Raw genomic sequence first — 24288 nt, 5'->3', positions numbered from 1 at the left:
CACAGAGGAGATTAAAAAATGTAAGTAATTGTTTAATTATTTAGAATGACATCAACCTATGTAAAATGAACATATTGCATAATGGAAATTTCTTTTCTGTTGATCCTGACCACCCCCTTGAGCTTTGACCTCTGTCCCCCAACTGGCATTTTCGACATCCCAAACCCAATCATCACATGTATTATGGTTTGATTTACATTGTAATCTGACCCTGCCGGTCTGACCCCCACCTTTCTCATTTCTCCATGGTAACCAGCTGCACAGGAGTACTATTGTAGTCTGTAACCTCACAAAAATAATTTCTTAAGATATGAAAAATGTCATCATTATGCAACACGCAAGGTGCTGTAAAGGGGGGGGGGGGCTTTTCAAGACATGCAGAGGGTTTCTATGACAACTGCCCCTACTACCCTTCTGATTGGAGATGATGTTATGCCCCCCCCCCCCCCCCCCCCCTAAAAAAGCATGCATGAACAATGTGTCCACGCAAAGGAGATAGGTGGGGGAGGGGCGGCCGTGGCCGCCCCCCCCAAAAAAGCCATAAGAAAGGCGACAAGTTGAGGGACAAAGGAACGGTCGCTGGACTGGGCTCAAGGCACACAAATTGAGAAAAAAAGATGAAATAACATCAACGCTGTTATCAGTCTCCAAAATGTCGTGTATGTTTATGACAAAAAAAATGTGTTGCTGCTGTGCTGATACCGGTAAAGTTTGACCAAAATTCAATTAATTAAATTATTTTGTAAATGTTCATATAGGTTAGCCTGCCTATAGTGTTTCCTATTATATGTTAGCATTAAGCTAACCTTGCAGATTCAAAGTTCGGGATTTGGAAACGCACCTGTTTTTTGAAGGGGGGTAGCAGAAATTCCTGCTTTTCACTTTTTTATAACCCAATTCCACACATTTTAATTTTTAATGTTAATTACTTTTGGGAGAAAATTAGTTACTTTTTTTGCGTTTTTAACAGACGCACTTATCCGACATTTTATCGCAGCTGCAGTCAACGGGGTGAAAAAACACCCAGGAGTCAGACATTTTCCCACCATTGACTGCCTGAGTTTTTTTGCTAGCACCTTTAGCCAGATCCGTCCACCTGAATCCAACCAAGTTCTTTTTTAACCAGGCCTATGGCATCCAAAAAAGTGAAAATGCTACACAATAAATAGACTTGACTCATTCAGAGAATTGTCAATGGGTTTTAAAGTCATTGACTGTCATTGACGGTAATAGACATCCCATCAATTTTGACCGCGAGGGGCTGGCAGTGATCATTGATTGGTCGCCCATCAGCGTCAATGGCAGTCAATTTGTTAAAAAGTCACCATAAAATGTCTCATCAAAAAGGGGGAGAGACTTGTATGGGGGTCACCTGGGTCCCCCCACTCAAAATCGGGTGAGTGCCCATCAGTCACCTTCCTTGCAGTCAACTTCCAGCCCCGCACACGCACTTGAGTGCGCGTGCACGCGCAAGTCAGCAGTCATGTGGCGCGCACAGTTGCCATGTGACGGCTTTTGCTCCCCCCTCCCTCCTCCTATCTTGCATTTTTTTTGAGAGGGGGTGAGTTATGCTTATTGTGGGATGTTAGTGACTGCACTCATGACTATTACGGGATGTCAGCAGAGGTGGGAGGGGGGAGCGTCGCCATGGTAACCATGGTTACCACGAGGGGGGGCACGGAGGAATGGGGAAGAGACGGAAAGGGAGGGGGGGAGTTGAATATTATGGTCTGTATGTTGCAAGGTAACTATGCAGAGTGGGGGAGGGGTGATATTATGGGATGCCTGCCCCCTGATCTCTTTGTGTGTGCGTGCGCGCGCGCGGGGCGTGTGTAGTGTGCGAGATAGAAAAAGGAGACGAACGACGTCGTGCGCACACGCAGGAAGCAGACATCCCCCCCAAAAAAACAACAAATGTGCTGAAATTCAACCAACGAAGCCTTTACCTGAACAAAGGAGAGCTCGCCAACTATTGATTGAGACGACAACTGAGGCTGGACTTTTTTTAAGGGGAGGGAAACAGTGTGGAGTCAACTTGTGAGTATTCCACTTTGGCTGAATGGACTCGAGTGGTGGCCGATAAGACGATGGCGCCTTGTTAACGCTTCTACAATCTTGCTGCTCGTTTCTTGAGTTTGGCCGCCAAATGCGAACCCGGTCAAGCTCGGGCTAGCTCGCATGCTAATAGCAGTGGCGGGGGGGAGGAGGAGGAAGAGGAGGAGGGGGGTCAACTAACGAGAGCCGGCTGTTAATCTTTTCTACAAGTTAAAAATGTTTTATCCAGCGTGCTCGTTGTTTTGTTTGCGTCCGGGCGGGCGACCGGCTTTCCAAATTTGCTGAAAATCAATTTCCCTTTTCCTTCTCGGTGGAAACCCGACCGGCTGGTCTCCTTGACATCTTTGGACAGACTCGACGAACGCTGGCTGCCAACCGTGGATTATTATCGCACAAAGCAACTTTTGATTTAGTTAGCCCAAGTGCTAGCTAGCCAAACAACAAGGGGGAAAAGTTTCCGCCGTCCGCGATGTCTGGGAGCGAGGACGACAGAGACGACTACGGCGCACCGTCGGACGACCGCCTGATGCACGGTAAGACAGCGACGAGGACGAGCCGAGTTCGTTAGCCACGGCGTGCTAATGTTCCCGCTGGCTGCAGATGTTTTGTCACGTTCGTATCAATCATGGCTACTTAGCACGCGGCTAACTACCGACCGGCGAACGCCTACGCGCTCGTCCACACATCCGTAAAACGTCAATTTTTACTCCAACGCGAGCATAAATGCGACTGTCGACTCTTTGAACAAATACCGCGGATGTTCAAACGTTAAAGTCACGCCGACGTGTTCCCGCCGGGGCCTTGCGCGAGTCGGCTACCGGTATTTTTTTTTCCCTTTTTTACGCGTCGATGACAAGATGGAGGCAGCCAGTTAGCTTGGAAGCTGGCGGATGACGTTCGACGGCGGTTCCCCTCCTCGTGGCCGCCTGGCGCCAACTGAAAATGGCAAGATAACGTTAAAAAGTGCTGCTTTTTACTCGGAGTACTTGTGAAATGACCAACGTGGGGCTCTTTGTTATCAACAACACGAGCGTGTTTATATGTTATATGGCGGCGGACCCCCGAGAACACTTCCCTGGGATTAGCTCCTATTGCTAAAGTGCAATCTTTTAATTTCGGTTTGTGTCACTTGCTTTCAGATTCCACAATGCGGAAACGCGTTTTCGGTTTGAAGCAGTTCAGAGAATGATTATCTCTTATCTACAGACATGGCTTAATCAATTCTCACAAAGCTGTGTGTAATTCTTCAGTTTGGGTACAATCTGAATGGATATGGTTTGAAAAATGAAAGTCTCCCTACCCCTAGCTGTTTATGCTAAACCACAAACACACAAACAGACTTTGCGTTCAGATGCCAACTCCCAATTTAACAACCGGAAATAATACATTGTAAGTCAGCCAGTCAGAGTGTTCACAAATTCCTCAATTTCAATGAATGAAAGAATTTGAATCCACATTGATGTTATGGGAAGCAAAATGTATCCGTCATCATTCTATACACAGTCACTAAATCTGCATGTTTGTTTTTGGGGAGCTACTTAACACGGTGATTATGATTTTCTATTCCATTGTACATTTGTACTAAAAAAACGTGTATATGTATATATATGTATATATATGTATATGTATGTGTATATATATATTTTACAATGTTTACGCACACTGCCTTGCGAGTACATTGCTTCGTATCTCTAAACCCGCATTGTCTTTTTTCCACTTGATCCAAAGATGACGAAGATGAAGAACTTTCAGAGAATGAGATTCAGAAGGTGAAGAAGAAGAAGAAGGCCAAAAAGAGCCGAGAAAGTAAGAGCAGCAAAAGACGGTCGCGCAGAGAGGTACGTTCTTGGTTATTCAGTAAAAGAAACGCCGTATTTTGTGGTTGCCCGGCCGGGTTTCATTTTGGGTAACGACACCCTCAACGTTCCCTTCAGGAACTCGCCATCAGCTCCCCGGAGCCAATGGACACGGGTGGGCCCGAGGAGGACGGCGGCCAGGCTCGGCGCTCCGATAGCGAAGGAAGCGACTACACGCCAGGGCGCAAGAAGAAGAAGCGAGGTAGCGGCAACAAAGAAAAGAAGCGTGGCAGCGAACGGGGCTCGTCCAAGAAGAAAGAGCCCGAGCCGGAGGAGGAAGAAGAAGATGATGATGATGATGACGACGACGACTTTGCGGTAAGATCAGGCGGATGTGCCGTTTACCCCAGCCCCTTTATCGAATATTTTTTAAGCAAGAGTGACAAATGAGTTGAAGTAACTGGGAGGAAGGTATTTTTTTGTACATGGTTAAGGTTTTGTTGTGGGTGTGCAACAGCTGATAAATAGCCGACCTCCAAATACGATCTGATTTCTGACACAAGGCTCACTCACGATGCCTGTTATCTCACATTAAGGTGATATAAAAATTATCGATAAATGAGTCAGGAAATCAACCCACGATACTGTTTAAAAACAAAACATTTTTCTCTAATTTTTGCATCGTCGCTGACAATTTGTGGAGAAAGAAACGTTTTTCTCCCAGTCTAGGAGAATATTTCATTGCAACTCTCTTGCAAGCAACTCGCAGCCAATGAGTGCCCAACGTAGGTTGGTGTAAAAACTTGTTCAAAATCTTGCTGCTTAGCGTCAATATAGTCAGAAATTTGCTTTATTTAGAAAACTAACTTTGGCTTTTTTCCCCTCCTCTTTGTCTCACCTGTCAGGGTTGTGATATGAGAGATGGTTAAACAAAGAACCCGGCCATCCAATAGCGGGCCTCCTTCTTAATGACACTAACTCTGAGGGGGGGTGTTGATGCGTTTGTCTGGGGCGTGTATTGCATGTATGCAGTTTCCATGGCAACCTATCTGCCACTACACCGCACTGTGTTTTGTGTTCTTGACCCTTTTTTTTTCTCTCTCCCTTCTTCGGGTTAGAAAAACATTATTTGTGGAGACGCCGACCTCCATTTTAATTTCTGACAATTTCTAAAACAATGTTATTTTTAATTGACAGCGGTGAAAAAATGGAAAAACAAGAATGAATTATTGATTACATTGACGCTTTGTGTTTGGCAAAGATTGGCAGGTTACTTCATTGGGTATTTTTGACAATTTTAGTTTTTACTACATTTGGGTCAAGGTTCTCAAACTTGGTGTTCAGATGCCATTATCACCCAGTAGAACAATATTTTGCGGCCTCTTTTTGACATACCATTATAATAGTAGTGTATATTGCGGTGAGCAATTCAAATATAATTTGAAATTAAACAAATGAAGTAATTGACCTATTTTGGAGAGTTGGCAGTGAATAATTTAAGAAAATATTTTCTTCAACCAATGTCCACTGTCCCTGAACATGTCAAATTGATTCCTCCTGAAATAAGAAAATGAATACTTCCTCTCATGAAGTTAAAATTTTCAAGATTTGACTGTTGAAGTGATGCATGGATGGTGGTCCACAGGAACCCAAATCGTCCTCACAGCTGCTGGAGAATTGGGGCATGGAGGACATAGAACACATCTTCACCGAGGAGGACTACCGCTCGCTGACAAACTACAAAGCCTTCAGTCAGTTTGTCAGGTAGATGCTCGCGCCCGCGCTCTTTTGCGTCCGATCCATCCGGACAGACCAATGAGTTAATAATAATAATAAATAAGTAACTTCTCCCAAACATCACTAGGCCTCTCATCGCTGCCAAAAACCCCAAAATTGCCGTTTCCAAGATGATGATGGTTCTCGGTGCTAAATGGCGAGAGTTTAGCACGAACAACCCGCTGAGAGGGGCGGCCGCCGCTAATGCCGCCCTCGCCACGGCCAATGTTCCCGCCGCCGTGGACAACATGGTGGCCGAGGCCGCCCCGCCACCTCCACCGCCACCGCCCGCGCCTGCCCCGGTCGAGCCTCAGCAGCCCCCACCGCCGCCCCCCCTGCGAAAGGCCAAAACCAAGGAAGGCAAAGGTGAGGCTCGGAAACAGCTTGATACAGTCATTTTTGCCTGCATGTGGATAACAGTTGGGTTCTTTTTTTTCCATTCAGGTCCAAACGCCCGCAAAAAGTCGAAGGCGGCCACCAAACCGCAAGAAAAGAAGAACAACGCCAAGACTAAGAAAGTGGCGCCTCTCAAGATCAAGTTGGGAGGCTTCAACAGCAAGAGAAAACGATCATCGGTATGACATCTCTTAAAAGATCTGCCTCCCCCCATTATTATACGTTAGCGCATTGAGGAAAAAAAACGTCTTAATCAAAGGATGCCCAGTTAGCCTTGAAGCACACAAATTGAAAGAGTTTTGATTTCAGAGCGAAGAGGACGAGCCCGATGTGGACAGCGACTTCGAGGACGGCAGCATGAACAGCGTCTCTGTAACGGAAGGCTCCAACAGCCGCAGCGCTCGTGGCAAAAAGAAGCCTTCGTCCAAGGCCAAGCCCAAGAGGAAGAAAGGTAACGCCGAGATGAATAGAAGTTGCTTCTTCCGTGCTAAAATCAGATTTTTATCCCCCCTCTCCAAGCCGAGGATGGCGACGGCTACGAGACGGACCATCAAGACTATTGCGAGGTGTGCCAGCAGGGCGGGGAGATCATCCTGTGCGACACCTGTCCGCGAGCCTATCACATGGTGTGCCTGGACCCCGACATGGAAAAGGCCCCCGAGGGCACATGGAGCTGCCCGCACTGCGTGAGTTAAAAAAGAAAAAAATAGACATTTCTCCCTCCCCGCTTTGCCGGCGATGCCCAACGTCAGCGTTGTTGTCGATTTCCAGGAGAAGGAGGGCATTCAGTGGGAGGCGAGGGAGGAGCCCTCGGAAGGCGAGGAGGAGAATGCAGATGGCGGGGAGATGGAGGAGGACGACCACCACATGGAGTTCTGCCGTGTGTGCAAGGATGGAGGCGAGCTGCTGTGCTGCGATTCGTGTCCGTCGTCCTACCACATCCACTGCCTCAACCCGCCTCTGCCCGAGATCCCCAACGGAGAATGGATTTGCCCGCGCTGCCTGGTGAGCGCTTGTGACAATAACAGGCTGTGTTCGGTCATTCGATTTAATCAAAACCTTTATGTTCGAAGTCTATTTATTAAGAGAAGCACAATTGTAAGATGACTTTAGCTGATGACCCTTTTGTCTGTCGTAGTGCCCAGCAATGAAAGGAAAGGTCCAGAGGATCTTGACCTGGCAGTGGGGAGAACCTCCTCCGCCGACGCCGGTGCCTCGGCCACCGGACCTCCCGGCGGATGTGCCCGATCCCTCTCCGCTGGCAGGCCGACCCGAGCGAGAATTCTTTGCCAAGTGGTTCAGCATGTCCTACTGGCACTGCTCATGGGTTACAGAGCTGCAGGTGGGTGGGAATAAAAAAAACCTTTTGGGTAACTCAAGACGGTGCACGTAATGTAGTATGTTGCAGCTTAATTAACTGCCAAATATGCATACATTTAATGAAGATTCGTGATGTCTTTAATCTTGTAATATGTGTAGCAGAATGACTTTTTTTCTCTCGTATTGTTTGTGTGTTTAGCTGGAACTCCACTGCCAGGTAATGTTTAGGAACTATCAGAGGAAGAACGACATGGATGAGCCGCCGCCCATCGACTTTGGGGACGGGGAGGAAGACAAGAGCGAAAAGAGGAAGAACAAGGACCCGATGTACGCAAAGCTGGACGAAAAGTACCTCCGCTTTGGAATCAAGATGGAGTGGCTGATGATTCACCGGATCCTGAACCACAAGTCCGTAAACAATCCGCCGCCATCGTCGTCACCCATGATCTGGGCTAGCTAGAGTCGCTTTCCCAATCCCCGCAGCTTGGACAGAAAGAACAACGTGCACTACCTGATCAAGTGGCGCGAGCTACCGTACGATCAGGCCACCTGGGAGGCGGATGACATGGACATCCCCGAGTTTGACACCTACAAAGTGCAATACTGGAACCACAGGTAAGCAGGCCCACAGAACATTTGCCAAAACGTATAGCTTTAGTCCTGAAATTGTTCAGGTGAGTCTAATGCCGACGCGAGACATCCAGTGCCTGAACAATTACGTAATAGATTCTGAGAATGATGATCAATTAGCCACTAATATGTAAAGGCCCTCGTTTTTCACCTAACACACACTTCTCTCACAGAGAACTGATGATGGGCGACGATGGCAAACCCGGAAAGAAAATCAAGGTCAAAGGCCGCGTCAAACGTGTGGACAGACCTCCGGAAAACCCTGTCGTGGATGTAAGTTTGCACGTGACGAAGTTTGCGCAGCACCGAGAACCTCCGCCTCGCTCACTCACTCCTCCGTCTTTCGGCAGCCCACCATCAAGTTTGACCGTCAGCCCGAGTACCTGGACAGCACGGGCGGAACGTTGCACCCCTACCAGCTGGAGGGCCTCAACTGGCTGCGCTTCTCCTGGGCACAGGGCACCGACACCATCTTAGCTGACGAGATGGGGCTCGGCAAGACGGTCCAGACGGCCGTTTTCCTCTACTCGCTTTATAAAGAGGTGGGTGACCCACGCTTGTTTTCCCGAAGATGGCGATAGACGCCCAATTGAAATCGATAGGGGTGCCGTCAATGGCAGCCAAGATTAGATGAAATTTTAATATGTTGATAGGAGCATTCTTAGTTGTTCAGCCATTTTGTGTTAGGCATATTTGGGAAAATCAATTGTCACTCACCGTACCTTGTCAGACCGCTGCCACCTGCTGGTGGGAGGCTGAAATAGGTAAAACACGGTAATTGAGCTCAAACATTTAGTACACTTTTGTTACACTCGCATGATTTTGAGGGTCATCCAATACCTCGGCATATGTATGGAAGGGGGTGGGGGCCAATCCAAATGTATAATCTCATTACTTGCATGATGCTATTTTAGGTTTCCTCGATAGCTAGCATAACATTCTCTTATAAGCTGCATTAACTTCCAAATATGCTGTGTTGTGTAGTACAAAAAATATGTTTCTGGATCTTGATTATTTTGCTGTTTCATAAACCTGAGTGAGTTTAGTGGACAGATGACGTGTCGCTTCCCACACTTCAGGGTCACTCTAAGGGTCCATTCCTGGTCAGCGCGCCACTCTCCACCATCATCAATTGGGAGAGGGAGTTTGAAATGTGGGCCCCAGGTATGTACGTGGTGACGTACGTCGGGGACAAAGATAGCCGGGCTGTCATCCGCGAGAACGAGTTCTCCTTTGAGGACAACGCCATCCGAGGTGGCAAAAAGGCCTCCAGGATGAAGGTGGGCGACCAGACGGGAGACCTTTTCAACATTTCAACACTTTCCTCGTTAATTGGCTTTGTTATTTTCCCGTTTGTCAAAACAGAAAGACTCATCTATCAAGTTCCATGTGCTGCTGACTTCCTACGAGCTGATCACCATCGACATGGCCATTCTGGGCTCCATTGACTGGGCCTGTCTGGTGGTAGACGAGGCCCACAGGCTCAAGAACAACCAGTCCAAGGTAACGTTGCCCCATGCTGTCACTTTCCGGTTATCTCATTTGACTGTACTGTGCTCTCTAAATAAACCCTGCATGTCGTACTGTATGTTTACAAGCTAAAAGTACCAATAAAAGGGAAGTCGGGATGACTGAATCAATATGAATCACTAAATAGCAAAGGTCAAAAGTTTTGAGATGCTTTACCATTCATTATAGTTGAGTTTTATTTATGTTAGAATGCCCTCCAATTAAACTAGATTTGCTAATTATGTTTATGGATTTTTCCATAAATGTAGCTATTTGTCAAGTGCAGGTGCTAAAACTAGCATTCTGGTGCAGCATTGGCCACAAAATCCAGTCATGGTGACTTTCCAACTGGTCTTCCTCAGTTTTTCCGCATCTTGAACAACTACCCGCTCCAACACCGGTTGCTGCTAACTGGAACGCCGTTACAAAACAACCTTGAGGAACTGTTCCACCTCCTCAACTTCCTCACGCCCGAGAGATTCAGGTAAGCTCAGCGCGGGCCGGCTCATTTCCTTTCCGGCGGTCCTTTCCGGGCAATTGAAAGGAAAAGTATGCCGCAGCAACCTGGAGGGCTTCCTGGAGGAGTTTGCTGACATCGCCAAAGAGGACCAAATCAAGAAGCTCCACGATATGCTTGGTCCGCACATGCTCAGGAGGCTCAAGGCCGACGTCTTCAAGCACATGCCCTCCAAGACCGAGCTCATTCTCCGGGTAGAGCTCAGCCCGCAGCAGAAGTGAGTCAATTTTGCAAAAATCATGGTAGTATGGGATGCAGTTTCAAATGATCAAATTTGAGGTTGCAAATTTTAACTCATTGGCGGGGAATTTGGTGCATCCATTTGTTCAATTTTTGTAAACACACACATTTGCGGCCATTTACATCAAATCCTGGGAGGGTGGCAGGCACCTTTTCGCTTTAATTGGATGTCCTCTCACATAATATTAATTTTCAGAAGTACGATTGGACATTTAGCTTTAAATATTCTTGATTCAGTCAGTTTGAAAGTGCGTTGCTTCCACAGGAAGTACTACAAATTCATCCTGACCCGAAATTTTGAAGCTCTCAACACCAAAGGAGGAGGCAACCAGGTCTCGCTACTCAACGTGGTCATGGACCTCAAAAAATGCTGCAACCACCCCTTCCTCTTCCCCGGAGCCGCCATGGTACGATGCCAGCGTTTTCTGATTTCTCGCCATTTTCGTTCTTTAACACTCTGCAATCCGTGGACAGGAAGCGCCAAAGCTGCCCAACGGTATGTACGACGGCAGCTCGCTCGTCAAGGCCGCCGGAAAGCTGATGTTGCTGCAGAAGATGATGAGGAAGTTGAAGGACGGAGGCCACAGAGTTCTCATCTTCTCTCAGGTGAGATGGAACTAAATTCAGGTGCCCTCATTGAAGCTCACCAAATCTAACCTGAGCTGTTTTTATGTTTCCAGATGACCAAAATGCTGGACCTGCTGGAAGACTTCCTGGAGAACGAAGGCTACAAATACGAGCGCATAGACGGCAGCATCACGGGGGGGATGAGGCAGGAGGCCATCGACCGCTTCAACGGTACCAAACGCCATTTCCTTTCCGGTGATTTTGAGGAATGTGGCCACAAGATCCTAACATTGGATGTGTCTCCTCAGCTCCGGGCGCTCCGCAGTTTGCCTTCCTTCTGTCCACGAGGGCCGGAGGTCTGGGGATCAACCTGGCTACCGCCGACACTGTCATCATATACGACTCGGACTGGAATCCGCACAATGACATACAAGTACGCCCCGTGAAAAGTTACCTCTGTTGGAATAGTTACACATTGACTGCCTTTGAAGACGCTTGACCTCGGAGTCCCCTTTGACTGAATCTTCATTTGACACAGTCACAAGGGAATGGCTGGCAATGTGTTGAGAGAGAGTTTGTTTACAAGAATGTTTAAATTATTTCGTGTTTCTGTGTTGATTTACAAAAATAGATTTTATTTTTCCATTCCAGGCTTTCAGTCGAGCTCATCGAATCGGTCAGAACAAAAAAGTCATGATCTACCGCTTTGTCACCAAGGCGTCGGTGGAGGAAAGGATCACGCAGGTAACTCATTGATGGCAAGAAAAGTATAATTCATTTAAACTAGGGGGGCTGGTGAGTGTGGCTCAAATGATTATTATTTGTTTCTTCATATGTATATATTTTTTTAATTGAGCTAACGTGTAACTTTGCACATACTCAGGTAGCCAAGAAGAAGATGATGCTGACCCACCTGGTGGTCCGACCGGGCCTGGGCTCCAAGACTGGTTCCATGTCCAAACAGGAACTGGACGACATCCTTAAGTTCGGGACGGAGGAGCTCTTCAAGGACGAGTGCGAGGGTAAGCCTCCGAGGGCGAACCGGCCGCCGACCCGACGGACGTCTCATTCTGGGTATGCTTGTTATCAGGCGAGAACAAAGAGGAGGACAGCAGCGTCATCCACTACGACGACAAGGCCATCGACCGTCTGCTGGACCGAGACCTGCACGCCACCGACGACACAGAGCTGCAGAGCATGAACGAGTACCTCAGTTCCTTCAAGGTGGCGCAGTACGTGGTCAAAGACGAGGACGAGGAGGTGAGCGGCGCTGTCCATAGACCGTCTGGCTCCGAGTTGCAGTACGTTTGACCTCACCGGCTCGACTCGTCTCGTCAGGAGGAGGAGGTCCAGCGAGAGATCATCAAGCAGGAGGAGAGCGTGGACCCCGACTACTGGGAGAAGCTGTTGCGCCACCACTACGAGCAGCAGCAGGAGGACTTGGCCCGCAATCTGGGCAAAGGCAAGCGCATACGCAAGCAGGTCAACTACAACGATGGCTCGCAGGAGGACCGAGGTGAGGCGCCAGCCGCTGTCTTATTAGTCCTGCGCCACACCAACACCTCTCTAAAAGTGACTTTTTTTGTTTGGGTTTTTGGGTGGCCACACCTCAGCCGACTGGCAAGACGACCAGTCAGACGGCCAGTCGGATTACTCTGTGGCTTCTGAGGAGGGAGACGAGGACTTTGACGAGCGATCTGAAGGTGAGAAGTAGTGTGAGAGGTAGAAGATATTAAAAAAATGGACAACAACCGTCTTTGTAGACTGTACGGAAATGTTGGATTTGAATTTGTCCATCTGTCCCACGCAGCCAATTCGCGGCGGCCCAACAGGAAGGGCCTGCGGAACGACAGAGACAAACCACTTCCCCCCCTGCTGGCCAGGGTGGGAGGCAACATTGAGGTCTGTACTACTTAATCACACTTCTGACTCCCTTTTTTAAATCAACACCATGGTTTTTTTTCACTCTGAAATACCATTTTTGGTATTTAGTCAAATGTTATGTGCATGGATACTAATTTGGCATGTATTCCAGGTGCTGGGTTTCAACTCGCGGCAGAGGAAGGCCTTCCTCAACGCCGTCATGCGTTACGGCATGCCCCCCCAGGACGCCTTCACCACCCAGTGGTTGGTCCGAGACCTGCGAGGGAAATCGGAGAAGGAGTTCAAGTTAGTCTGCGTACTGGATAACTCGTTCACTCTCTTTCACGACGATGGACGTGCAATCCGTTGGTCCAATCAATCATTAGATTGCTTCAAAATCAAAAAGAATTCAAAAGTCCCATTTATTCTTGTGATATTCATGAAATATTTCGTTAATTCATTGGCACTGAGCTTAAAGTAATGAACTGTGTTCTATTGTGAGTTCACTTGGCCATGATTAGTCATTAATATTTTATTTGTATGTATTTCTCAGGGCTTACGTCTCGCTGTTCATGCGCCACTTGTGCGAGCCCGGAGCCGACGGCGCCGAGACTTTCGCGGACGGCGTCCCCAGGGAAGGCTTGTCGAGGCAGCACGTGCTGACCCGTATCGGCGTCATGTCGCTCATTCGCAAAAAGGTACGCTGACATGCGCGATGGCCGTCTGTCGGAGTCGTTTGACGCTTCACGTCCCCCCCGTAGGTGCAAGAGTTCGAGCACGTCAACGGCTTGTGGTCGTTGCCGTGGATGGCCGAACTGGAGGAAAACAAAAGGGCAGCCCAGCCCGACTCGCCGGGAAAGACGCCGTCCACGGGGACGCCCGCGGACACACAACCCAACACGCCCGCTCCAGGTAGATTGACAATATCCCAAGTATTTGAGTATATTCACTGATGTTGTCCAAAACATCATATTTACTATTCTTTTTGATTAACGAACAAATGAATAGAAAAGTTGTAGCAACTTTTTAGCTTTTTTGACGCCAAGAGAATTCAAGCCCATTTGAAAGGGAAACGCTGGCAGCGAATGAAGTAACTTTCCCATTTAAATCAACAACGTTTCTCTCTAGTTGACGAATCGAAAAGCGACGAGGCCATCAAGGAAGCGGACAAAGACACGAAGAAAGAAGGCGAGGCTGACCGGAATGGAAAAGACGCCACCAAGAACTCCAACGAGGTGAACGACCGGACGTTCGGGGACGTCCTCCGAGGATTCGCTCACGTTAGCGGATTTACCCCAACCTTTGTAGGTCATCGCCATCCCCGACGACGACGACAAGAGTCCGCAGGTGTCGGAGGAGAAGAAGGCCGAGGAGCCCATGCAGGTGGACAAGGCCACCAATGGGGAAGCCGATAGCGCCAAGGACAGCGAGAGCGACAAGAAAAGTCCGGCGAGTGCAGACGATTCGGCTTCACCCTCGGATACCAAGAGCGAAGACTCGAAAAATCCTGACTCAGATGGCAAAGGTCAACCTTAGCTTCATTCTCATGAAATAGTTTATCGGCAGAGGCCGGAGGATGGAAACAGTCATTCTTGCCAAATCTACCTTGCCACCTTTTTTTTTTTGCTCGTCTTAAAAATGATCAAATCAATGAAAAGCAACTTGAAAATTCAATGACTTAATCACACTTTCTCCTCTCTCCAGATGACAAGTCAGAGAAGATGGAAACAACCCCTGCCGCGGAGGACAAGAAAGGTAGCATCTACTCCTACTTGGTTAATGATGTCTTCTCAGTTGTTCGTTGTTTCAGCCCCATTGACGACAATAGATATCCAGTCTTGAATTGTCATCAATTTCTTTCAGTAGACACTTTGATTTGCTCTTAATTTTTGTTAATTTTATGAAGCTAAGATCATTTAGATAAAAATATTGACTATTTGCCAGGTCAGTACATGAAACAAGCAACATTTGTCCGTGATTTTTATGAACTGCCCATTTGACTCATTGGCCCCACACACACTCATTGCCTGAAGAATGAGACGTCTGCCGTCAAAGTTAATTAACCTGCCTGGTCTTCTGTCGGCAGCCGCCAAGGAGGACAAGGACGCCCCTAAAAGCGAGGAGGTTGCCAAACTGCAAAATGGCGACGGTGGCAAAGAGAGCGCCGCCGCCCTGGAGGAGAAGAAGAAAGTTAAGGGCCGCTTCATGTTCAACATCGCCGACGGAGGCTTCACAGGTGCGCGCTCAGTGTTTAAAAAGCCGTCGGGTCCCTGGTTTGACGCCAAGTCTCATCCGTTCAGAGCTCCACTCATTGTGGCAGAACGAAGAGCGCGCCGCCACCGTGACCAAGAAGACCAACGAGATTTGGCACCGACGTCACGACTACTGGCTTCTGGCCGGAATAATACAGTATCCTTTTGACGGCCGCATTTCGCCAAAATCTGTCCCCATTTTAGCGTGATCCTTCATGGCGCCGTCCCTCAGACACGGCTACGCGCGCTGGCAGGACATCCAGAATGACGCCAAGTTCGCCATCCTCAACGAGCCCTTCAAGGGAGAGATGAATCGAGGCAACTTCCTGGAAATCAAAAACAAGTTCCTGGCTAGGAGATTCAAGGTAGGGAGCCTAAAAGGTGACAAAAGGTTCTGTATATGTTGCTGAAACTACTTTTTATTTTTTCAGCTACTGGAGCAGGCGCTAGTGATCGAGGAGCAGCTGCGCCGCGCCGCCTACCTCAATATGTCGGAGGACCCGTCGCACCCCTCCATGGCGCTCAACACACGTTTCAGTGAGGTGGAGTGCCTGGCCGAGTCGCACCAACACCTGAGCAAGGAGTCCATGTCGGGAAACAAGCCGGCCAACGCCGTCCTGCACAAAGGTCGACGACCGCTTTGGCGCTTCAGATCTTTTTTCTGCCGTTGATGGGGCTAATAATTTTGAATTGGGAGATAAAAATGTTAAGTAGGACTTGTCGTTAATTGTGCAGGTATTAGTTTAGAGGGAAATGATGCCCCTAACATGACCTCCCCCAGGCCTTTTACTAGCCATTTTTTTGTGTTATTTTAATTCATTAAAAAAAACTAGGCTCATTTGGCAGGGTAAAAAAACAATAATTATCTCTCGTCTTTGACATACATTTTAATTGAAATATATATATTTTTTTTAACTCGGTGGCATCTTTCCAAATGTAACATTTCGTTGGTGGCCCTTGCAGTGCTGAAACAGCTGGAGGAACTCCTGAGCGACATGAAGGCGGACGTCACGCGCCTGCCGGCGACCATCGCCCGAATCCCGCCGGTGGCCGTCCGTCTGCAAATGTCCGAAAGGAACATCCTCAGCCGCCTAGCCAGCCGTGGGCCTGACACGCACACGCAGACGCACGCGCAACAGGTATGAGCGCCGCCTCCTTGGTGGACCATTGCCCCCATTTTTTTATTTTTCTTCCATGCTCTCAGATGTCTCAGCAGTAGACGGACAAACGACGCTCAGCTCTTTTACCTCCAAACCCCCTCCCCCCTCTCCAAACGACCAACCACATTCCTGATTGGCGCCATATGTTGTGCGCAAGCTTGAAGCCACGCCCAGTTGACACTTGCCCCGCCCCCAACCCACAGACTTGAGTTTCCAGAAGGAAATACGTCCCCTTTCCCGAATCCCCGTTTGAGGCTGTGGACATAAAAGCAATTTTATTTTTGTTCCTCTTTTTTCAACTTCTGTATTAATATTATTGATATAATGTTATTATGGTTTTTTTGGGACCTAATAAAAAGTGAAACAAAGTCATTGCAGTCTAGGAGGAAGGAAACAACGTGACTTGGCAAAAACAACGCAAATGCATTCACTTGTGCATTACGTACATAGAAATGAAGTGGAGTCCAATTCTGAATTGAGTGCCATCAATATGTACTGTGCCCATTAGGTCCACAAGAGGGCAGTGTTGTCCAAATACGAATTTCATCGGAAGAACACAGCTGCAGCAGGTAAATGACATTGAGAACTGTAAATTCTGAGATTATGCAACATGAACTTGGAAGATGAAAATAATGCAATCTGAAAGTAATATATATATTGAAGTAGAAAAGTATACCCTATTTTTAAACCCCGTTAATTGAAGCATTTAAATGTAAGTCCAAATAATGGGAAATCTAAGATATTTAAAGTGCATGTATAAAAAGCCAATAGTTTATAGAGTAACTTTGGGAAAAAAATGGGAATCAGGTCTATGTAACAGATTTTAGCTCCTATTTAACTGGAAAATGCATTCCAATAATTTAAACATTAAACGGATCAAAAATGATTAATAGGAACAAAGTTTTTTTTTTTCCACAGATGCTCCGTTGCCCCGGTAATGGCTTGTGTTGCGTCATCACCCGCAGCATCAGCATCCATCAAGGTCGCCGTCAACGTGATTCATCACCGGAAGATGGGAATGTCTCCTGACCTCTTCCTGCGCATGCGCTCTGTCACGCCAGCTGACCGAGTAGCAACAATAACCCTACGAATCGAGCCGCATGCGTGCATGCGGCTGCCACCGTAGGACATGGCGGCCGTCGATACATTGGAGGATGCGCGCGCACGTTGGGGGTGCGGGGGTGGGGCCACGTCACGACATCTCTCTCTCCTTTGCCCACCTCCCGTGTAGAAACGGAGGAAAAACAATTGGCGGTGGACGTGCCGGGCTTCACGAAGACACAAACGTCTACGCTTCGTCCAGAAAACAGGTCAGTGGATGCTATGGTCAGCACCGCGGACAGCGCCCCGACCAAGCGCTCTTGTTTTTCCGCAGAAGTGAGCTAAGGAGTTCGGGGCCACCTCAGCAGCAGCAGCCGAGAAATAAGGAGGAAAAAGATGGAAGGACAGCAGGTTAGTGTTGGATTTTTTCATTTTGCGTTCGTTTGCAGTTGGTTAAAGTGTTCTTGTCTTTTTCCTCGTGTCACATGATGTTCTCTTCCCTAGTCAATGAAAATTTTAATCAATGACTTAACTCGTTAGCTTTCAATGAGAAAGGACAGAAAATACCATGGTCACACTTGAAAAGTTAAGTCGTACATTTTAAGTCATTTCCTGCCATTGACGACTGAAAAGGAAATGATTCAAAATTTATAAAGAAATTAACAGGAAGTCCCATTGAAACCGCTCCAAAATGAGCAAAATATGACTCAATTTTTTCGTTTTTTTTTTTCCATTGACCACTTCATGCCGTCTAATCCATTTGAACCGGGAGGGGCTGTAAGAGAACATTCAATAAATCAATAAACATTTGCTTCCACACTCCTTTTAAACGGATTGGTCGTTTACTAAAGATACACTCATTGAGAGAAACATCCTCCGACGCTACATAATTGGACGTCGGGCGGCACTAAAACACTTCAAAATAGATTGGACGTCTCTGGCCCTCAAAACATTCCCCGTATATTATCGGTTAAGGTCATCTTCAATTGCTTTTTTTAAATGTGTAAAGCAATTTTTTATGTCTTGCTGTCAGCCATGTCAGCAACTTGAATAAGTAGTCATCCATGTTTGTGCTGAAGAGTCTAGTATTGAGTTTGCTGTGGAGATAAGGTCAACCCTTGACCTCTGCTGATGAGATTAACCAAAATGTTGTATGTGATGCAGGAGGAAGGTTACAACCTTTGCCTTGGCATCTTTGTTCTGGATTCCTCGATTGTGAGAGTAGAAATGGCATTCTCCTTCCGTTAGTAGTCAAGCTAACCATGCTAATGTAACCTCCTTTTACTGAAGCTTGTTGAGGAGATTGAGTAGAAAGTATTTCCATTGATGAGGCCACAATTTATGTTTTATTTTTTGACTTGGATAAAAGGTAGTAGGGAATTTTAAATCGCTAGTTTAGATATTGTCATTGTTTAGTTGGTAGTTTTCTTGATTTACTGGGGACAAGCCAAAGAGTAATAGTAGTAGTTGTAGTAGTATTTGTTTTGACATTTTAGGCTAATTAACTCCATGTTTTTACCATTAATGTATTTTTATATTATTTTTTAAATTATTACTAAAATAGACCAGTTATACTTCTCCCTATGTGTAAATTTTGTGAACTTTTGTAGGTTTCTCGACTGCGTGATGCTAGTATGCTCTGATTTGCCAATTAAAAAAAAAAAAAACAATCCCTCAAGATTCTGAGATTTGCCCCCTATTGGCCGAAATCTGTACCCACATAAAACATCATATGACCACAGGATGTCCTAAAAGTGTCCTCTTCCGATTCCTGCTCTGTCATTGCTGACGCTGCGCAAAACGACAACAAGGGAAGGACCAGACAAAACAAATAGATAACAAAAACAGTGCTCATTATCCATCTTGTCAATAACGAGATAGGAATTGATATAATGTTGATTGGATCAAGACAAAAAATGGACTTGTCTCTCCTCCGACCAATCCAAATCCAGATCACTGTCAATTCTCCCAGTCCAAATGGAATGGACGTCTATCACTCTCAATGGTAGTCTATAATTAATAATTAGTAGAGCCAATATAACGGTATATTGTTGTCGGGTTTCTTTTTTTTTTCCAGTAGCGCAAGTGCTACTATGCTAATGTTATGTTATGGTCAATGTAAAAACAGTCAATTATTTTAAAAGAACTGGTTCGCCGTCAGTGGCAACCGGTGAGTTAATATTTATAAAGAAACAAATACAAATTGGAAAAGTCACTGGTTGTTGCTCGGGAGGCGACAGATGCGGACGTGCCGTCACCCCGACAACAGCCTAATCCAATTCCAATGCTGACATTATTAATGAAGCGACCAATTCCCCGGAGAGAAACAAGCGGACTGATGTCATTTGCCAATGGTGACCAATCCGCGTGCTTGTTTTTTTGTTGTTGTCTTGTAGTCGGAGGGCAAGCAGGTGACAGGCTACCTGCTTTTCTCCTTGATGACGGCCGTCATTGGCTCGCTGCAGTTTGGATTTAACACGGGCGTCATCAATGCACCAGAACAGGTTGGTGTAAAGATAAAAATAAAGGAAGTGAAATCTTTCAAAATGGAGTTAACTCCCTTGAAGCACCGAGTTCGATGCCTATTTGTGCCTTTTTTTTTTTTTTTAGAAACTGCGCTCGTTCTTTAACGACACGTGGATGGAGCGCTACGGCGAGCCCATCGACGCCGGCGTCTGCACGGTGGTGTGGAGCGTCACCGTGGCCATCTTCAGCGTGGGCGGCATGGTGGGATCCTTCAGCGTGGGCGTCATGGCTGACCGTTTCGGCAGGTGCGTCGACGCCGAGCGGGCTGGCGATGAATTGGATGGCCCGCAATGACGTCCTCCGCCCCGCAGGAGGCGCTCCATGTTCCTGGTCAACATCCTGGCGCTGATCGGTGGCGGCCTGATGGGCCTGTCCACCACCTGCGCGTCCTACGAGATGGTGATCGCCGGGCGGCTGGTGATCGGGCTCTTCTGCGGACTCTTCACCGGCTTGACGCCCATGTACGTGGGCGAGCTGTCGCCCACCCCGCTCCGGGGCGCCTTCGGGACCCTGCACCAGCTGGGCGTGGTCATCGGGATTCTCCTGGCTCAGGTCGGTGACTTCTTTTCGATGTCAACACAAATAAAATTGAACATGAAATACAATTTGAAAACGTTTCTAACGTCGAGTTACAAAATTTGAGCAACTTACCTTCCGGGCGACCAAAAGACCGGTGACCAAAAGACCAGCGACCAATCGACCGTGTACCATTTTGAAACGTTCCAAAATATTTTGTAGGTTTTGGGCCTGGAGGGCCTGCTGGGTTCGTCCCGCCTGTGGCCGCTGCTCCTGGCACTGACGGTGGCACCCGCCGTGGTGCAGTGCCTCATGTTGCCCTTCTGCCCCGAGAGCCCTCGCTTCCTGCTCATCAACCTCAAGCGGGAGGAGGAAGCGCGCAAAGGTCGCTCGCATCTACCGCGCTTCTACGTCGCTACCAAAACGCTTAACGTTCACGAGAAAAAACTAATAGCCTCGATGTTTTTCGGCGAGCAGCTCTGATTCGTCTCCGCGGCAACGAGGACGTGAGCGGCGACCTCCAGGAGATGAAGGAGGAGAGCAGCAAGATGGCCCTGGAGAAGAAGGTGACCATCCCGGAGCTTTTCCGCTGCCCGGCGTACCGCCAGCCGCTGCTCGTCGCCGTCATGCTGCAGCTTTCGCAGCAGCTGTCCGGCATCAACGCCGTGAGTCGCCGTCATTTTCCACGGGCTGGTCCCTCGCTCTTTTGACGCCTCGCCCTCCATTTCCAGGTCTTTTACTACTCCACCAGCATCTTCACCTCGGCGGGTGTTCGCCAACCCATCTACGCCACCATTGGCGCCGGCGTCGTCAACACCGTCTTCACCGTCGTCTCGGTGGGTGAAAATTCTTTTCCAAAAAAATGATTTTATTGTTGGGAACAGAGAAAATATGTTTGACTTTTTAGACAAAATGACCTGTACCAAAGGATATTTATTGTCTCATTGTTTTGGGGAAAAATGTCACTGTTCAATTTGAAACATTTTTAAAGTGGTAAACATTTTTGGGGGTAAGATTTCTTTCTCTTTAAGAAAGCATTTTCTATAAGTCATTTCAAAATAATCTACTACTACTGTCGTTTCTAGTTAATTTTTCAGCAAAATTACTCACAGAATAACAGTGTTTTGAGGGGAAAAAATTCACATTCATATGGTCCTATTTTATTTTGGGGAGAAACACATTTTTTAGTGGTAGGATTTATTTCTCTTTAAAAAAGCATTTTCTATAAGTCATTTCAAAATAATCTACTACTACTGTCATTTCTAGTCAATTTTTCAGCAAAATTACTCACAGAATAACAGTGTTTTGGGGAAAAAAATCACAAATTCATATGCTATTTTATTTTGGGGAGAATCACATTTTTTAAAGTGGTAAAAATATTTTTTTCTCTTATCAGCATTTGTTAGAATTTCTTTCTCTTTTAGAAAGCATTTTCAAACCGAATTTCAAGTAGATTGAAATGCACGTTTCCTAAAACATTAACAATTGCTAAATGTATTAATAATAAATAAATGCCATGCCACCATGTACAAAGATTGACTTATATTTTTTTGCATTTTTTTCAGCTGTTCCTCGTGGAAAAGGCAGGACGGCGGACGCTTCACCTTCTGGGTTTGGGCGGAATGGCGGTGGCTGCTCTCCTCATGACCGTCTCGCTGCTGCAGGTGACCGAGCGAGCGAGCGATCCCCCGGCCCGTTTTTTTTCGTCATCCTCGCTCCTGACGCGCATTGGTCGTGTGCCCTCTTGTAGAAGGAAGTGGCCGGCATGAGCTACGTGGCCATCTTTGCGGTGATGGTGTTCGTGGCCATGTTCGAGCTGGGTCCGGGTCCCATCCCGTGGTTCATCGTGGCCGAGCTCTTCTCGCAGGGGCCGCGGCCCGCCGCCATGGCCGTGGCCGGCTGCTGCAACTGGACCTCCAATTTCCTCGTCGGGATCAGCTTCCCCAAACTTGTGGTAAAAAAAAAACAAAAAAAACTTCATTATACAACTTTGCATTTGTTTTGACTGGGAGAGTCCAAAAGGACTGGATGGATATTGTCATCAGTGACAGGCAATGGAAAAAAAGACTGATACGTATTTCAAATCAACTTTAGTCTTATTAGGTACATACACCATCGGGTCATTTTCTTAATTATCGAAAAAAAATGTCCGTGTCAAAATGTTTCTTTTAAATAGAAAAAATACTTTTGTACTCTTTAAGAAGAAAGAGTGTTAGCATGCCGTGTCATTTTTGTTTAGGAATTGTGTGGCCCGTGGGTCTTCCTGATCTTCCTGGCCTTCTTGGTCCTCTTCCTGGTCTTCACCTTCTTCAAAGTTCCGGAGACCAAAGGTAAAACCTTCGACGAGATCGCCCGTAGTTTCGGCGGAGGCGCCGCTCCCCCCGCCTCGTCCCCGGAGGACCCCCGCCCCTTGGCGCCCGCCACCCCGCCCCAGGACGACGAAAAGAAGACGGAGGACGTCGCCCTGGCGGGTGCCAACGGCGCCGGCGAGTCCACCCCCCTCACGGAAAAGTCGGCCGCGGTCGAGAGCGTTTAGACTTTTTCCCAAAGCGACATTCACTTGACATTCCGCCGAAGTGGGCGGGGCCACATCCGGCTGTGGGGGGGAGTGGCCGACTTTTCGGAATATTTTCGTCTGTGCGTAACTTTGTAAGATTGGTGTAGCCACAAGATCAGGTGGGGGCAAGGGCAGGGTGTCGTTTTGCTACCCCGTTGCTAATGCTAACATCGCGTGCTTGCTAGCGCTGTCACATTTTACCATGGCAACCGCCTGCTGTGTCCGACAGTGTTGCGTCATCGTTCGCAAAGGCTTCTGGGAAGAGGAGTTCCTTCATTTTATTTTGGCGAAAAAGTCGATGCACACGATCCGACCACCAGTTTGACACTCCTGATCTAAATCGAGTTCACCAGTGAGGTCGGCCATTTTGGTGGCATTATTGTTGTTATTGTTTGCCTTTCATCTACAGTACCAAAGGATATTTTTCCCTTATCATTTTACCACCTCCATAGTTTATTACAAATTATATCTCCGCCGAAAAAATAATATTTTATTACACTGCTAGATGAAAAGTTTATTTATAAATACACAAATATAGAGTATATATATATCAAAGCTAGAGATATTTATGAGTAAGCTATATATCTAAACTGATGAAAAAAGGGATATTAATTTCCAAATTTGACAAGGCTAATGTGCAATCCAGTAGACGTCCAATCGATTTGAGGTGAGAGGGCTTGCAGCAAAGGAATGGTCGTGCTCCCACCTCAAATGGATTGGACGTCTACTCGTGACAAACTTATTTCAGGTCACAGCAGAAGCATAATTGGACAACATGATCTACCAATCCTCAAGTACAATACCATCCCCTAAAAATGATTACCTGTAGCTAAGAATATAATAGTTTAGTGCATCTAAATATTCAGAAAAATCAAGACAAAAATATATTTAACTTTATTACAAGCTGCTGTAAGAAATTGAAACATTTCAATAAAATTGTTTTGCACAGGAAAATCAAGTTTTGAAATAGTGCAAATTAGAAATCCAAAGTGTAGTTCTGTAGAGCATCTTTAGAAGCACTCATTGCACACTTGGTTAGATTTACTCTTTTGTCTACGGTCACAAATCTTTGTTCACAAAATGTATTTTTCCTATAATTTTGTTTGCCTTCTTTTTCTTCAGAATCACTGGATTAATTTTGCATTGTGTTGTTTGTGACAGTGTTTATTTTCTTCTAATCTAAAGGTATGATGCTTGTGTGTGGTGTTGTGACCGTCAGAAACCGTCTGACTTTTAAATGGCGACGTGTTGTTGCAATTCGTGAGAATTGTCTGTGCTTTATTTATGTTTTTACCAAGAAATCCGTGAATAAATTCTGCACAGTATCTACCGAAACACAAAAAGTGGAATTTTTGAATGTGAAACTCATTACATTATTACCTCAGGGTGCCATTTTTTGTTAAATATTTGCACATCTATTATTTTAAATAAAAATTCATAAACTCATTTCAAATCAAAACAAATAAGGAAGAAAATTGAAAAATAAATCGAGATTATGATTGCCTCGGATCTAGTTTTATTTTTTTAATTCATTCAGATTAAATGTTATCAATGACACTAAAATTAA

At 46.6% G+C, this 24288-nt stretch overlaps 2 protein-coding genes across 2 annotated transcripts; both read left to right on the top strand.

Annotated features, from left to right (window-relative positions):
- Positions 1 to 1802: 1802 nt before the first annotated feature.
- On the top strand, positions 1803 to 17174 carry chd4a (chromodomain helicase DNA binding protein 4a). Its single transcript, XM_077589965.1, has 42 exons — positions 1803 to 2037; positions 2408 to 2588; positions 3784 to 3893; positions 3990 to 4229; positions 5497 to 5615; positions 5716 to 5993; positions 6072 to 6202; positions 6333 to 6474; positions 6543 to 6709; positions 6795 to 7028; positions 7162 to 7365; positions 7543 to 7751; positions 7827 to 7958; positions 8147 to 8246; positions 8324 to 8515; positions 9053 to 9253; positions 9339 to 9476; positions 9845 to 9966; positions 10043 to 10216; positions 10505 to 10646; positions 10714 to 10845; positions 10920 to 11037; positions 11115 to 11239; positions 11458 to 11550; positions 11690 to 11828; positions 11897 to 12066; positions 12145 to 12322; positions 12420 to 12509; positions 12617 to 12708; positions 12842 to 12975; positions 13223 to 13367; positions 13431 to 13581; positions 13798 to 13904; positions 13978 to 14194; positions 14374 to 14424; positions 14756 to 14905; positions 14970 to 15078; positions 15154 to 15286; positions 15353 to 15548; positions 15885 to 16060; positions 16590 to 16650; positions 17000 to 17174. Exons 2-42 carry the CDS (start codon positions 2525 to 2527, stop codon positions 17017 to 17019), a joined length of 5886 nt encoding a protein of 1961 aa, XP_077446091.1. The 5' UTR covers positions 1803 to 2037; positions 2408 to 2524; the 3' UTR covers positions 17020 to 17174.
- A 63-nt stretch (positions 17175 to 17237) lies between these two features.
- Positions 17238 to 24058, top strand: LOC144066708 (solute carrier family 2, facilitated glucose transporter member 1-like). The gene is made up of 11 exons (XM_077589964.1): positions 17238 to 17391; positions 17457 to 17533; positions 19519 to 19626; positions 19733 to 19893; positions 19960 to 20200; positions 20387 to 20549; positions 20642 to 20829; positions 20896 to 21000; positions 21730 to 21828; positions 21915 to 22118; positions 22404 to 24058. Exons 2-11 carry the CDS (start codon positions 17519 to 17521, stop codon positions 22698 to 22700), a joined length of 1581 nt encoding a protein of 526 aa, XP_077446090.1. The 5' UTR covers positions 17238 to 17391; positions 17457 to 17518; the 3' UTR covers positions 22701 to 24058.
- Positions 24059 to 24288: the final 230 nt, after the last annotated feature.

This window comes from Stigmatopora argus, chromosome 21, assembly GCF_051989625.1.
Source record: "Stigmatopora argus isolate UIUO_Sarg chromosome 21, RoL_Sarg_1.0, whole genome shotgun sequence".
NCBI classification, from domain to species: domain Eukaryota; kingdom Metazoa; phylum Chordata; class Actinopteri; order Syngnathiformes; family Syngnathidae; genus Stigmatopora; species Stigmatopora argus.
The sequence above is the reverse complement of the archived record's forward strand: the minus strand, read 5'-3'. Positions and strand labels throughout refer to the sequence as shown.